Raw genomic sequence first — 16,439 nt, 5'->3', positions numbered from 1 at the left:
TCCTCATGATTTAAGTCCAACCGTCCACTGGCTCTCCCTTATCCCTCCCTTCAATTGTTCTATTATTCTATACTAGACCATCAAGGTGAAAGTCTTTTCTTGCAGAAGTGATGTTTATTCGTGCCTTGTTACGCCATGTTGCGCATTTCAGAATTTTAACACTCATTTCAGTTGATTTATCTAGTACAGAACCCCATTTTCCAAGTGTGCTTTCACCACCAGACATGCAGAGGAGAACAGGTGCACCCATTAGTCACCATTCCCAGCCTCTGTTCCTCTTTCAGCAATATGTAAGCATGAGGGAGGGCACAAGAGATTGCATCAAGAGTGCAGGGGCACAGCAATATCCTGAAGAGATGCTTCTTTCACAGAAGCGTGCGTGCACCACAAGATGCTTTCCCAAACCAACTATTCTTTTGCATTCAGAGAACTCCAATAAAACACATCCACAGCCCTAAGCTGTTCTCCCAGTAGCACAGTTAGCACAGCCAGCTGTTCCGGGGTGACTTGGGCTGGTCCCTCCCAACCAGGGAGCGATGCCCGCAGTGAGACAGCAGCACAACCAGAGCACTGGCCCTGGCTGCCGCAGGGGACCCGGGACCAGCTCAGCAGAGTAGATGGCGAGGGCAGGGAGGAGGCAGGAGCCCCGAGCCCCGCTCTCCCCCGCAGGCTCACTGCCTGCACAATTATTCCTGTGGAGCCAGTAAAGCTCCTTGTGTTCATTGTCCTCCAGATAACACAGCTCAGAGCTGGAGGACTGGAAGGACCGACCCTCTCACACCAATTCTGACTGAAGCAAAATCTCCCGGAAAAATCCTTCTAATCAATGGTGCATATTATCTCGTCTTCCCCATGTCTGGTTTCATACATACTCTTGCTATTAACCAGGAAACCAGAACTGTTTCTATCAATTTGGGAAGGGCTGGCTGTACTTTTACAGGGGAGCGGGTGTGTCATGGCTCTGAGCAGGGAAAGCTTTGGTTATTAGCCTTGCTTATTTTCCCCTGTTCAGTTTGAATTCAGGGCCAAGCAAATCTCCAGGAGCAGGTCTGCAGTTCCAGCTCTGTGTGTTAATCAATTCGCTGCAGCCTGAGAACCCATGAAGACAAGCTGGAATAGCCCTCAGCTTTCACGGCTTGGCTTTGCGTTTCCCACATACGCAGGCCTACCTGAGCCAATTCGGAAAATCTGGATGGATTGGATCCAGCTTTTTTTCTCCTCAACTCCTTTAGGCTTACTTTCATTGCAGACATTTCTGTGCCAGTATCTTTTGCCACCTCTGGCAGAGCTGAGGGCAGACAGAAGCTGGTATCCTCTGCACATGAGCAAAGCTGTCACTCCTCCCCTTACTGCCCCATACAGAGACCTCCAAATGACACCAGCATCACATTCAAAGGACAAGGAGAGGAGGCTTTGACAACCTCTCACGCCCAGTCTGGGCCCTTTACAACACGGATTCATTTCCTTAACACTTCAGCTCCATCAAGATGCACATACTACATACAAAGAAAAAAAATCACTAGTTCAGTTCTGTGTGCAGCTCTAGGGACAAGAAAAGGCAATAGTGGTGTGCTGGATGATAGCTCTATCATGCTATTTTTTACAGATCTCTTATTAGGCTGTGTGCCTTTACCCACATCTAGCACAGGCTCTTCCTAAAGAGGTGTAAGCATGAGCTGTGTCAGAACTCTGCTTCCTACCGAGTGAAAACAGCCTTTTGATCCAAGGCCAGTAAGAGCTGAGAAGGCAAGGGAAGGGAAGAAGGAGTTTCAGGCAGACAAGAAGAGACAGGACTTGCAACAAGATGTGGAATATGGCACCCATCACCATTAGATTCTCAAAGTGTCTTGCACTGGATAAACTCAGGGGAGCATCTACTGCAGGTAGGGAGATGTGAGCAAACATACCACGTGTGATGCCACTCACAGCCTAAGACTAGGGACCCTGATACACCAGGACATTTCCCCATTACAAACAAGGAAAAGATACATATTTGATTATTCTACATTATGAAAATGCTCAAAATAGATTCAGCGTAACCCACTCCCTCTCAGAGCTGGAGGGACTCCCAGTCACATCAGTGAAATTCCTACTTAAGCACCAAAAGGAACCAGAAACTTATTTTCACGTGACAATACAAATCAGCAATGGAAAAAGTTACAGGGCTTTCTTGGCCCGTCTTAGCTCCTTATATTCAGACTAATTTCCCTTGCTCATTTTCAGCCCATTTATTCCTAGATAAACCCTCTGGCACTACAGTGAATAATCCTCTCCTGGGATTCCGAGTGAAAAGGGAACATATCACTCTGTGTGACAGAGAGAGCTGCCAAAATAAAAATGCTAGTGAGGACTGATTTTTCTAGCATACGTCTCTTTTGGGGTGTGAATAGCACCAGGATTCAGTAATAGGGGCCACGCACTTCTGGGTCAGCAGGTCAGATCTGACTGCATCTTTCAGTAATGTTGACAGCCTGCCATCTGTGACACAAGTAGCAGGTGTTCACGTGGATCTCGGTCAGTACACGTCCACTAGCAAGGCTTGTGTTTCTAGAAGGTCACCAATTTTCAGCAAGCTGCAGAATAACTCTGGAGCCCACTTCTGGACTTGGAGCATCACTGCCTTACCAGGACAACAGATCCACCAGAGCTTTAGGCAGTGTTTGCATAACAGACAAGACACCAGTGAACACACAGCTCCAAAGCTCTGCAGGATGGCAGGAGGGAGTGACACTCCTCCCAACCCCAGCCTGAGGCCAAAACAACCCCACGTTTTTCAAGATGATGGTCTGCTCTGCTGTCTCCCCTTGTTCCACACATGCCTTGGGGAGCTGACTGGAGACCGCACTGATGATTGCAACCAGGTCAGTCCCCATGGTCACAGGGGAACAGACGTGAGCAAGACTTTAGCTGCTGATATCAGACTGCTTCTGCTTTAATAAGTACAGGAATTAGGATTCAGTGTTCCAGAGAAGCTCCTTTTCTCCCAGATTCTGTGGCTCACAAAACTAAGTAAACAGAAATTAATAAGCATAAGGTTTCTGAATAACATCTCAGAAAGTCTTCTGAATATTTTATCATAAGCACTTAGATCCACATTCATGGAAGCCTGGCTTATTCATTCTAGCGAATGATAAAATCCTTAAGGGATACCTGCAGACTAATTGGTTTTGTCTGTGTCAGTGTCTAGTCATCGCATGAATCAGGCAATGCTGAGTTTCCAGTTTAGCCTAAGAGCTCCCTAAAGATAGAGAACTAGGCTATGTTGTCTGGCAGCGTAAGCAGCTTGGGGTCAGAAGTTCTTCAGCCCATACATTATTACTACCCTTCTTTGCATGACACACAGTTGCTAGAGAGGAATAATCTCATGCAAACACCCTAAGTCAGAGCAGTCTGCAAAAGCAATGAGGAGGAGTGAAGCTGGAGTTAATCCTCACCCTGAGCGATCTCTCGGTGGAGGTGGCTGTGGGCAAAGGTCCTGCCTGCACGATTCCTCTGCTGGCGCTTGCCATCCACACCTGTCCTCTTGGTACCAAAACGAGGGATTTAAGCAAGGCCTGCCAAATTTCAGCAGTTAGGAACCACTGAGAAGAAAGAACTGCGAAAAAGATGCAAACCAGATTTATTGTTACAGCTTCACGCAGCAGGGAGGGAAGCCGAGACTCGCCTCTCCCCTATGAGCTGCTCCAGAGCCTTTTGCAGGGGGCAGGACACAGAGCGCACTTGCACCCATCTCCCGCGCTTCCCTCCCATCTGCTTTGGGGCAGATCCCAGCTTTGCCTGAGTGCATGAAACTGCTTTGGTCCGGGGTTACTTCAATGCAGTTTTTCAGTATCCAAAAGGGCAGTCCATTACAAAATCTCAGAAGGATGAGGAGTTTCTGACATCCTACCCCTTGACACATGTAATAACACAAACCAATTTGCTTGCTTTGCAGCCTTGAACCTCATGCCTCAGGGTGTAAGTTAACTCTCTTCAGGCCTCTAGGGGGAATATTTTCCCTCTAATCTTTCAGCAATGCAGATGTTACTAGGCCCCTCATGGAAGTATTCACCTTCTTTTTAAGCATCAGTTACCGATTACAGCCATTGGAGGCATCTGTATCTTTTGGTGCAAACCTTGTCCTGTGTCACATTGATTCAATTTCATTAATATAACCAACAGAGCTATACTATCCTGGCAGAGTTTGGTCCACTGCTTGCAGTGACACCCAAGCAATGACATTTTTACTAGTTTGTTTCCAAATACCAGTTTAAAATCAGTGCAGCACTCCAAAGTTTGGTAGCTTTTTCCAGTGCAACTTGTATGGATGCATCTAAGGCAGCTTTTTACTAGCAGTGCAGTACTAGGAGCTGCTTTATCAGCTACTTTGTTGGCTTTGATCCCAAAGTCCCAGCGTTTCACCTGTTGTGAGCTCGGTCATTCTGCTTCTCCCACTGGAGCTGCTGCGCCTCTCAATGCAAGTCATCCCACGTGAAACAGCACCAGCTCCTGGGGACAGGAGAGGTGCGCTGCCCTTCTAGGCACTTGCATCAGCTTTGCAAACAGAAAGATGAGCTTCACTCATCACCTGCCCCATTGAATCCTTATCAAAGCAGAGACTGCTAGAGGGGACTGTTTTATTAAGACTAGACATTCTTTTGGGAGCACAGTCACAAATGCTCTGCCCTATGAAACTGTATGTAATTTCAGGAGATGAGACAGCTCACACTCCGATGGAACAGAAGCACTTTGTCTGAGCTGGGTAAAAGCCAATGAATAGCACTTGTGACTTTTCCCTGTGCTTGAAGATTTCCAAATCCAGAAGAGATCACTGCACATTATTATGGCTAAAACCACATTTGGTCCCCTGCTTATTGACCAGAATATCTATATTTGTGGGGAAATGAAGCATACAAGCTCTCCCTCCTCTGAACAGCACCTTATTCTGCTTATTTGGTGATGCTAATTGATGGGTCACAGAATGCGGTATGTAGTTAATTAAGACATGGCAACACATCAGCTGGAGAAAACCAGAAGGAATTCCATATCAACAGAAAACATCTTAATGCTAAAGTACAACTGAAGATGCCTGATGAATTTCTGGCCACTTTGGAGTATCACAAAAAACAAAAGGACTGATTTTTGTTACTACATCTGTTTGTAGACTTGCTGAACAACACTCAGACTTTGGAATCCAAGAAAGTGCAGGAAAAGAGTTCAGTATGTACACGTGACATGAGCTTCTACAGGTCACTTCTTAAAACAGGAATGAATGCAGACCCACACCAGCTTCAAAGCAAAAGGCAGAAAGCAGGACACGGGTACTGGGCTGCCAGTGATGAAATTACATCGGCCTCCTCTCTTCCAGAAAAGCCCCAATGTATCGTGTGCCATGGTGAAAAAGAAGCTTGAGCACAAACAGGACAATAAATCTACACAGTATTTGTAAAGACTAGTTCAGACTACTGCATCCAAAATATCCAGAGCAATTTCATCCACACTCTCAAATGCTGTTTTCTAATTTGGTTTGTTAATGACATGAGGCAGAAACTGTCACCGTGTTTATAAAGTAGCCAGTCCTCTCAGGAATCCAGACTTATTTGGGATGCTGGATATAACTAAGAGTCTTAAAAAAGAGAAAGAATCTACCAAAACAACTGTTGTCCAACAGGATCCACAGATGAGACCAAATTAAATGCTGCATACGTATATATTAATTATGTATATTACATATCCCAACACAACAGCAGTTGTAGTCATGAAACCAAGTGCTGAATTTGATCCACTCTAGTATTTGCTTAAGGCACTAAATTCTTTGAGCTACAGGTCATTTCCTATATGGCCATGAAGATTCCAAAGTTAAATTTCTGCTGTGATTCTCTGTAATGATTCCTTTTGGTCAACAATTCGAAAGCCCTTTTGAGTTCTGGGGTGTCTATCAAGAGGTGCTGATATACTCCGAGGAGGGAAGGAGTTTGAGTACACATAGAAAAGGCACTAGAAAGATGTGCAAGACCAAGTTAAATAAAATACTTAAACCAGAAGGTGCTAATTGAGCAGTTTCCAAAGGGCGATATTTCTACAGACAACCCAAGCCATAAGAAACAAAATTTCCTTTACAAAGCTGAAGTCACTCTTGTTTTGAGCGTTACATGTATTCAAACACACCTCATCCAGCTCTCAAGCAACCACCTTCTCATTCCAAATGCAGCAGGTTTGTGGTGCACAGGAATGTAATTATTTACACCCCCCCCGTCATCGCCACTACTGTCTGTACTTCTAAAGCATCTTGATTACTCTGCTGATGAGCACCATGGAAGCGCCTATAAATAAAATAATCATCTCCCCTCATTAAGTTACAGCTCATGGACTGCACAAGGATTATTTTCCTTTGTAAATTCCTTTTGTAAATTTTATCATTTCACAACAGAGGGAGTAACGCGCCTCTGATGACACTGAAGAGACAGACTGTCAGGACGCTTGTCAGTATTTCAGCTTTGAGCATCTTGCGTTTTTGCATGAATATTTTCTCCTGAAAATAAAGTGCTGTTTGTCAGAATTAGGCATTCGAGAATCTCTTTCTAATGTCAGAATCAGACATGCAAAAGCCTCTAATATCACATCGGAAGGTCAGGTTTTATGGAGCAGTATGCCATGGAAACCCGAACAGCAAATATGCGCTGACAGCAGAAGCTTCTAGCTCTAGCTTCAACAGTAAAAAGGCACACGCATGTGGAAAATTTCAAATAAACTTAGGTAAAAAAAATATACTGAAGGAATAAAGCCCTGGTGAAGCAGGTTTGCTCTCCAGGAAGCTTCAAGAGTAACTGATGCCGCAAACAAATATCAAACATTCTATTATTGTCAAATCACAACATCTCTCTTGTGAATAAGTGCAATACTGCAGGTACATTTGCGTACAGTGAAACTCCCACGGGTGTCTCTAACACAAAGAAATACCACATTTCATAAAATTATGAACTATTAAGCCAGCAAAACAAATTAGAATCATAGAATCATTTCGGTTGGAAGAGACCTTCGGGATCACCAAGTCCAACCATAACCTGACCAACCATGTTCCCAAGAAGCTCGTCTAAACGCCTTTAAACCCCTGATGACTCCAGCACTGCCCTGGGCAGCCTGTTCCAATGCCTGACAACCCCTTCCAACCACAAGCTCACTTCAGCTGATTTGGTCTTGCTCTCCAGTCAGAGGTGGAGGTGGAAGCTCACGGGGCATCCCTATTTCTGCACAACATCCAAAGCACCATCTTGCCTCCAAAATGCTGCCTGTTCTCAATGAACTGAGGCATCTTCCAGGTTCAGATTAAGATCCTCATTCACAACAGTGAAAGCAACAGGACTCTGTATATCAGCATGAGTAGACAGCTGCTTTCAGACCAGAGCTGTCCATTAAGCCCTTTGTAAAGGTGCTGTGATTGAAAACACATGGCCCTGTGCCTATATATTATTTCCTCAGTGAGGACAGATCATTTGACTCCCCTTGGTCTTCCCTCAGCCACTTCCAGGGTTTCCAGTACGTTACCTCCTGTTTCACTGCTTATTTACAGCATGCTATCTGGAAAGTCACCTACTCGTGTATAAACTATACTTCTTATGAAGAAAAACTGCTGGGTTAAGACAAGTGGAAAGAAAAGCTTTGACAAGCAGATGAGATGTTTGTACATCTGAAACCAGAAGCAGCCACTAATTAATGTGCAGGATACAGAGAGAAAGCGAGAATATCAGATAGATTAGAGTAACATGCTACTTCCAGCTCCCAGACCCTGCACCTGGAGGGTGTGGGACACTTTATGAGCCTGTATTTGGGGCTGGAAGGGTGAACATTTTCATATGTAAAGTCTGCACGTTAGTTGGACGCATTGCCTAGGGTTGGCATGGTACTTAAAGAGCTGGTATTTGAATCATTTTCTCCAGAGATAGGAAATAAAGTTAATTTAAAGCAACAGCATCAATCCCTAGAATAGCCAGCATCCAACCCCCACTCATGAGCTGTATTGCCTCACTCCAGAATCTGGAGCAAGAAAAGTAGTGACAAAAATAAGACCATCCCTCAGTTAGTTATAGAAGACACAGGACTGTTAAATCAAGCTCAGAATTGTCCTTGAAGAATCCAGCTCTTCCCAGTCCCCAGAGTTATCCTCCACATTCCTTCCAGGGTTTTCATAGATACAGCAACATGAAATGGCTTATTGCTGTGTAGCTGCTAACAAGAGACAGATGTTTCCTTCAGTTCCAAAAAAATGTAGACATGAAGCACATTATGATGACCAACCAAATATTTTTGACCCAAATCCCTTTCTGCGTATTATTTCTTCATGCACTTAGTCAAGAAAATGCAACACGGTTCCATGCTTTTCCTGCTTAATTACTGAGCTAGACAGATGAGCATGCTTGTATCAATTACTTTTTCTTTGCAAGCAAGGGAAGTCAAGCAACACATTTTCACTTAATGAATCCAAAGCTCGAGAGTTTTTGCAATTACTTCAGAGCCAAATCAACTGGTGGCTGCGAGCCGAACTCCCCATGTAATTTATTTAGCTAGTTCGGAAGACACGCAACTGCACGCTGGCGTGCAAGACGGAGCATCTGTTTCACTCAGACGGTTGGCTACATACTTGATATTAATATCAGTGAAAATTTAGTAACTTAACCACTGGCATAAGAAGTCTGACTTCTAAGAGAACAGCTGGCAGTGATCATCTCAGGTTAATTTTAGGCTTCAAAAATTGTTTCAAGTCAGCAAAGCCTCAAGATAAGAGAAAGAAAAAGATGTAACATCTGTAAAAGCCCCTACCTGTTTCCCATCCAAGGTATAGAGCTTTTTGACCACTCCCGTCTCCAGCTTTATAGCTTCAGTGATGTCGGTGAGAACTTGCTCAAACGAATGGGCAGTCTTCTTGTTCAAGAGCACACGGACCGCCTTGCGCGGCTTCACGCCGCTGCGGATGATGGTCACCAGCTTGGGACGCACAAAATCTTTGTTCTCCTTTGCCTGGGCGCTGTTGCTGCTGGCCAGAGACTGAGGTGCTTTCTGGTTAGCAGATGTCTTCACGTTGACAGACCAGTTGGGATTGACGTTCTTGGTGTATTCCACCTTCTTGAAGAAGTTGTCAGATGAGCAGACGTAACTCTCTCCTTTGGAAAGAAACAAACATCAGTCTAATTCTACCTTTACTACTGTAAGAATGCTGAAAGAGACACTATACATTTCCCATCATTAATCATGTAAGTCATTGATCATTTTTTTCATTAGCACTTCCACGAGAGCTTCTTATTAAAACATTTCGTCTTATTTTAATTTTATATTTATGCTTATTTAAAACATGACTAATATTTTCCCAAAGTAAGCAAGTCAGCCACAGCTTGCATCAGCATATACACACTGCCACTCAGCCACATGAACCAGGGGTATAAAAGGTTAACAGTTATACAGGTATTTAGATACCTGAACATGCAACTGAGCTGCCTAAAAGCTCTTCAACACCAAGTTAATTGAATAATTTTGTCACCTAAATTATTTTGGAAATTTGCCAGCTTCCTCTATCTTTACAGCCCCAGCTACCACTCAGCCTGTCGTGCCCTGGTGAGAGGATATCAACGTTATTCCACAAAGTACCTTTTGTGTCAGGCCTCAAAAATAACGAAAATAAGGCACTGAACAGTCTCTAGCAAAAGCAGCTTCGGTAAATCTAGCAGGCATAACAAATACGCTTTGTTACAGTGTCAGTGGTTTATTAAGGGACAGACCTAGTGGCAGCTGAGACAAAACACTACACCAAATACCACTGCTTGCTTTTATATGACTGGTACCAACCAAAAATATATTCAATCCAAATTTAGACATGGTAGAGAAGGGTTACACAGTCTTGTTAGCAATCCATAAAAAAAGCCCTTCTCTATGCCATCCAAAGTTAGTTTCAAGCTTTCTCTGTAATTTACAGGATCCTATCTATCAAAGGTCTTAAGAGCACCTTAAAGGATTTGCAGGATCATCTTTTGTGCCTGCAAATGTGATGGATGCTAGAAGAATTGTGACTAGAATGAGACTGTAAAACAGTATCCCTGAAGGAATGTAGCTGTCTAGTCTGAAATGACTCAGGCTGTTGAGCACTTGAGGATGCACTGAAAGTCGGTCGTTGCTAGAGGAAGACGCTTTTGTCTCGCCATTAAATAAAATTTTAATAGGAACTGAAGGCATAACATGGGTACCTGTAGGATCTTGTGGAGTTTCTTTCAGTGTTTTATTGAGCTGCTCTTACAGAATGAAGTTCTTCAAATACTACAATAGGTTTGAAATAAAAATCTGGATTTAACTACACTGAATAAGAAAATAACCCTCTTCACACAAACAGGCTGGCTGCTTTTCCTGATCTGGTCCCTATTGCAAACTCCAGGGCCTGGAGGTCTTTGAAAGCCTGACCCACCATGCAAGTCTGGTTTTCCACTACAGGATCACTAGGTCAGGATTTGATGTGCAACTGGAAAAGGTGTAAATATGGATTTCCAAACAGCCTGCTAATTTCCACAGAGTTTTATGGTCCAGGTATGTAACATATTCAGTTCAAATAGTCGTCCTTCTGCTGACTAACTTGCATTTTTGATAGAGGCACTGAGACGATCCCTTCATAGAACATATGGTGAGGCCACTACAAGGTACACAATAAGGAAAAAAATAAAGCTTTAATAGGCTTAAAACAATGGTCTGTGTGGTATTTATGTCCTTCCTACTGCTAAGTGAAGTCACAAGCAGCCACAGGAAAGATGCACGATGACAACTTTTTTTAACCCTGACTTTGTAGCCAGTTTGCCAGAAAGCAATGTGTACTGTGAGCACCACCAGCTGCAGCTTCTCTGGCTCCTCAGCTGCATGAAAGGACCAAAATCATTTCTCAACAGAAAGCAGATATCCCATTTTCCCTTCTGAAGATGGAACAGAAATACAAAAGGCAGAAGAGAGCTATCAAGGTTCATAACAAACACTGTCAGTTGGGCATTTTATTAGCTAGTGTACCCCAAACTAATGTGATAATCCCATTCTGTTGGATTGAACAAATACAAATCTATACTTGAGGCATGTATGCTGTAAGCAAAACCCCTCAATAAACTGAACATGTAGTAGCCATAGCTGAGGCTCCTTAATTCCTTACATTTCTTGAATCTAACTCAATAGAAGCATAAAGATACCCCAGAGAGTACCATACATCATAAATAAATCCTATGGGAGATATTGATTGTTTTCCAGAAGCACTGAGTACTTTAAATCTTTCTGATTAATAAGTGATAAGTTGTGGTTTACTCATCTGCTTCAGCCAAGCAGGTCCTGGCGCCGGGGCCCACACCCCCCTCCGGTTCCACACCGGTGAGGTGCAGCACCGAGAGCTGGAGATGCTCACAGGGAATTAGTCCCACTAAGGACCTGAGCCCTCCCAAGCCCATAATCCCTGGGCGGCAGAGGCTCAACACAACTGCAGCATTATCCTTTGAGAAAAGGGATTTCTATGTTTAAGTGCAATACTAGGAATAAGTGATTTGAATGCTCTTCTTGCCCCGGCCCCAAGCCACCCTGCGGGAGCTCCTGACCTCACCTGTACCTCTGCTTCCCTACCTGAAAAACACAGCTAGCAATATCGACCACTGAAGTGCTGCAAGGCCTGACTTTCATCTGTGTATACATAATACTTTGGGATAGATGGCACAATGAAAGACAGTATATACTGACACCATGTTCTATAAACACTAGGTATTGGAGCATATTTTACATTACTAAGTTCCAAGTTTTAAAGTAAGCTAAAGAGAACATTGGTCTGTCCAGCAGAGTACTTGACTCTTAGTTCCACCAGGGCTGGAGCATATTTTCCATTAATAAGTTCCATGGTCAAAGCAAGCAGAAAAGATTCTTGGTCTGTTTGGTAGGGTACTACTACTTGCAGCTGAATGGTTTGGAATTCTCCCCTGCACACCACGGCTGTCTCGTGTATTTACAACAGCACGCACTGAAGGCAACGGTGGCACAGGGGCAAGACTCCCAGGCTTTGCTTCCATAAATGTGGTATTAGGGAGCTGTGCATGTGTGTACACTGGCCTTTTAAATTATGCTCGCAGTCACAACTGGAAGACGTAATCCGCCCTTTCTCACTTTGTTTCCTTTAACCTAAACCCTAGCAGATATTTTACCGAATTCTAAAACTGGACAAAAATTTGCTTGGAGTGACACTTCAGAAGACCAGTTCTGAAGAGCAGCTCTTCTCAGCTTCATATCTGCAGTTACAGCAGCTCAGCTCCAGGGAAGAGGAGCTTTTCTTTCCTCCTTCCCCAACCTAAAGATGTAACCTGAAGCTTTAACTTTATTTAAAATCAGCTTCAACTCATATCTTCCCAAACTCAGTTTATGGCCCTAAAATAATAGCAAAATTATCAGTCAGTGAGGCACAGCCCTTTCACCATTTGCCAGCCAGGAACACTGTTCTCTTTACTATTCTCTCTCTTTCTCTTCCCACAGCTGAGTTTTTACCTAAACCTCACCATGAGGTGGTAACAGGATTGGGCAAGACCTGTGAACTTTCCAGCTTTGAACGTGTACTGTGGCCAGAAGATCACGAAAGAGAGAAATCTTCTGAGGAATAGTGCTGCCACGGAAACAGGAGCCATTTCTTGGTTCCTCTGTGTCGTCTCTCCACGCTAAGCCTCTAATGAGACGTCAAGATGTGCAACTGTGCCAGTCAAAGGAATGAACCGGCAGGCACAGCACGGCTGCACAGACGTGCACAGCAGAACACAAGGAAAAGTGGACATGAGATTTTTGTCAAAAGCAAAAGAAACAGCTCCAAGAAGTGTATTGCTCCCCAGCCCTGAGCATAGAAATCTGTGCACAAATATTTTCAGGAACACGTCTTTAGACAGCATGCAGCTGTGTACACGTGCAGCAATCCAGCTATAAGCCAGGAGAAGGTATGATGAACAGTTATGTCATTCCTTCCAAACCAAACCCCAAGTGGGAGCCCCAAAGAGATACACTCATGCACTGGGGGTGGGAAGCTTTTGTAAGAGCGAAAAGCATCATCCTGCCAAGATTCAATCTGCTGCTGAACAGCACACGATGGGCATGTCACCAAGGGTGCTAAGGACAGCATTTGTTCAGCACAGTGCCAGGCTGGTGCAAGATGCCCTTTCTGCACGGAGAAGCTGAAACCCTGCAGGATGATATGCACTTGTCATCGTGCCAGTGTGCTCCAGAGCTGGCGAAATTTCTATCGTGCCACCAAACCAGCAAGGGCATTGATTTATTCCTTCTATCCTGCCCTTAGCAAGAGATGGACTGACTGCAGACCTTTGACCTTAAGTCACAATCAGCATATTTGCCATTTGAAGCCATGGTTTGCGTCACACTGAATTACTCTGGCTCCAAGCGCATTCCACATTACTATGCTACCAATTTGATAGAAGCACAAGGTGATTATTCAGCTCCTAAAGAAGGGATGATCTCAGCAAAGATAAGGTTTGCCTCAGAGAAGGCTTCTTAGAGAAACTCTAAGCTCAAGATGAGTGCTAATCCTTCAACCCTCTTACAGCAGCTCCCTGTGACAGTACTAAAAATGACAGGCTGTGCTTTCAGAAAAGTTATCCTTTCTCAGCGTGCACCAGCAAGTTTGCAAGTATAATGAACTGGAGGCAGAAGTCTTGCGAGTAAAATCAGAAAAGCTGAATTGAGGCCATTTTGAAAGCGTAACTGCTCAGAGTTATTCCAAAACCAGTCTCTGTGGGCTCCAGTCAATTATTTTGGTTGTTAGCTGTGCTGTTGAGAAGTTGAGACTCTGCTGCTGTGCCCAGCTTTCATGTTTCATGGGATTTACTATGACTTCAATCGGAATTAAGTGGACTTAACACCTTGCAGAGTTCATTACATTTGGTGTTAAAGTAGGCCTTTAGTTTCAAATGCATGAACTTCCTGATACTATATGCATTAAAAGGGTTTCTGCCGCCTCAAGACCTACTCCACCACGGCAAAATGAACTCTGGAAGAGTTTCTTTCCTTTGGCTGGTCCACAGGGAGCTCTCCCATGAGAGAGAAGAACCTCCTGTTGAAAAAGTAAAAGAAACGCAGGATTACCAAATCGCCTTCAAAATCACACAATGCCTGTAAAGAACTGATGGGACCACACCAGCTCTAGTGTGATGGCCAGGACGTGCAAACAAAACACAACCACAGGGATACGTTCTGTTATATAGGAGGTAATTAGCCAAGCTGCCAAGACAACAGCCATAGAAAACAATGCCACAGATTACTGAGACTTCACTGTTGGACTACATGAATTTCTATTTTCCATGCAAACTGGAACATGCACACATTGGGTGGAGATTTCAATACATTTCCTCCAAAGCCCTCAGTCCCAGCACACACCAGGCTCTGCACAGCTCCAGGGTGGGGCTCCTCCTATGATTACTTGAAACAATCCTGGACAAGATTTTGGAAAAGATTCCCCAGGGCAGGATAGGATACAAAAAGCTTGGAAACACTTTCTGGAATATCTCACACAGCCCAAGAGCATTTGCATGAAACCCCACCGAGCAAAACAAAATCCTATTCAGCTTTTTCTACTGCTTAATCTGAGGCAAGAACAAATTTCAGACAAGTAGCCCAGCACAGGCCAAGGGCATAAATCCACCTGGGATGAGCCCTCCGAACACGAAGCAAGGAGGGCTGTGCCCTGCCCAACAGCCTGAGCACACCAGGACCGGGAGGAGCTCCACAGCTTCAGCTCAGTGTTGAGTCTCTCAAATTCTAGTTTTAATCTGTGTTTGCATCTGTGTCCAATCCATGTTATAGTTGTATTCGTTGGGTTTATTTCCACATGTATTTTTGACCCTGACTATACACAGTAAAGGACACTTAATTCACATGAAATCAGCTGCTGACTAGAAGCATGTCCGAAGTCCACTTCTATAAAAAAGCCTGGAAGATGCAAGTACCTCTAAACCACTGACCAGACCCCGAAAAAGGCTCAGCAAGGGAATGAAGGCACTTGAACAAGAAAGCTCAGGGCTCCAACTTCCATCTTTGTCTTGTCAATGGACTTTGGGCAAACAAGTCAGACTGCTTTTCTGCATCTCAGTTCCTCATCAGTAATAGTATCACCTTCCACCTTCACATGTTCAGACCATAATTTCCCTGAGCAGGAGCTCTCTCTTTTTACACACGTACATAGTGCCTTGCACAGTAGGATGCCCCATTTAGCCAGCACCTGTAAATACACGGTGACAAATGTCTAATCTGTACAAGTGAGGAATTTGGCTTCTGGGGAAGTGTCAGTCCCTCCCCAGGAAAGAAACCACCATCTCCACCAGTACTGGCATTAACCTGCTGCCCTGAGCCTTTCCATCACTCTCAAGTCACACCTCACTGTCCCTTTCATTACATCAAGAAATAGTAGTGGGGCCACATGAGGGAGCAGGAAAATTACAGAGTGGCCAAAAAAACCCCTCAAATTTTCATCCCACAAATGGCTCGTTTCTGGGACAATGGACGCAGCAAGTTGCAACCTGAGTGTGGAACATATGGCCAAGAACAGCATTTCTTAAGCCCTCTCTGCTGTTGATGTCAACGCATAACATCAGTTTCCACCTTCATCCAGCCCTCCATTCAGAGAAAAAGAGCAATCAGAGCCGGGGCACGGAGACCTCGTCATCTCATCACGAGCCTGCAGGAGCACAGAGGCTCAAAATGCACCAAGGAACAAGCCACCCTGCCCAGATGTCAAAGGTAACTAGATTTCAGTAGAAACTTGGATGACAACGTGAGTTACTCTATCAGCTTGAGCAATGCTGGAATAAGATGCCACATTATTTTTTTTAGTATCTTTCATAATCAAGTTCTCACAGCACAAAGCACAGAGTTAACTGTTACGACAGTGGCTCACCAAGAATCTATATAAAGGCAGCTTCATCTATTGCCTTCCCAAAGCCTTGGTCACTAGAACCAATTATAATATGAAGGGGAATAAAGATCACCTGGTGCTCTTTTCCAAAAGATTCACTTATTGACTAAAGCAACCATGACAGAAAGTAGCACTTGGGCCCAGTATCCACTCCTGACTCAGCCAAGAGAGTACACAAGTGGGAGATGCTGGCAGAACCTTCTGAGAACAACCCTGAATGCCAGGGAAGAAGAGATTACCAAGGCTGGGTCTGAAGACCAAAAAGGTTATTTCCCCTTTAATTAGCAGCACACCAAGTGGGGTTTTTTCACTTGAAATGACTGCCTGAAGGATATTGGTTTTGTGCAATATCATTCTTTCCCCTCCAGAAATACATTCCGACTACACCACATAAGCACGTTTTTAAATCACACAGGATTAACCAGGTACTTAGAACATGATGTGAAACATTATCAGTAATTCAACAGCTTTTGCAATCAAACTACTGAGATGAGCCTCTCTGATG

The 16,439-nt window shown here is 44.1% G+C and overlaps 1 protein-coding gene across 7 annotated transcripts in view; it reads right to left on the bottom strand.

The window, feature by feature from the left end:
* Window positions 1-16,439, bottom strand: part of DCX (doublecortin) — a 118,069-nt gene that overhangs the window by 53,283 nt on the left and 48,347 nt on the right. For all 7 annotated transcript variants that reach the window (XM_021300303.2, XM_021300310.2, XM_013370193.3 and 4 more), the window contains one exon: window positions 8,797-9,137. In XM_021300303.2, coding sequence (XP_021155978.1) covers window positions 8,797-9,137 — 341 coding nt within the window. The remainder of the gene's footprint in view (window positions 1-8,796; window positions 9,138-16,439) is intronic.

This window comes from Columba livia, chromosome 12 (assembly GCF_036013475.1).
Source record: "Columba livia isolate bColLiv1 breed racing homer chromosome 12, bColLiv1.pat.W.v2, whole genome shotgun sequence".
NCBI classification, from domain to species: Eukaryota; Metazoa; Chordata; class Aves; order Columbiformes; family Columbidae; genus Columba; species Columba livia.
The sequence above is the reverse complement of the archived record's forward strand: the minus strand, read 5'-3'. Positions and strand labels throughout refer to the sequence as shown.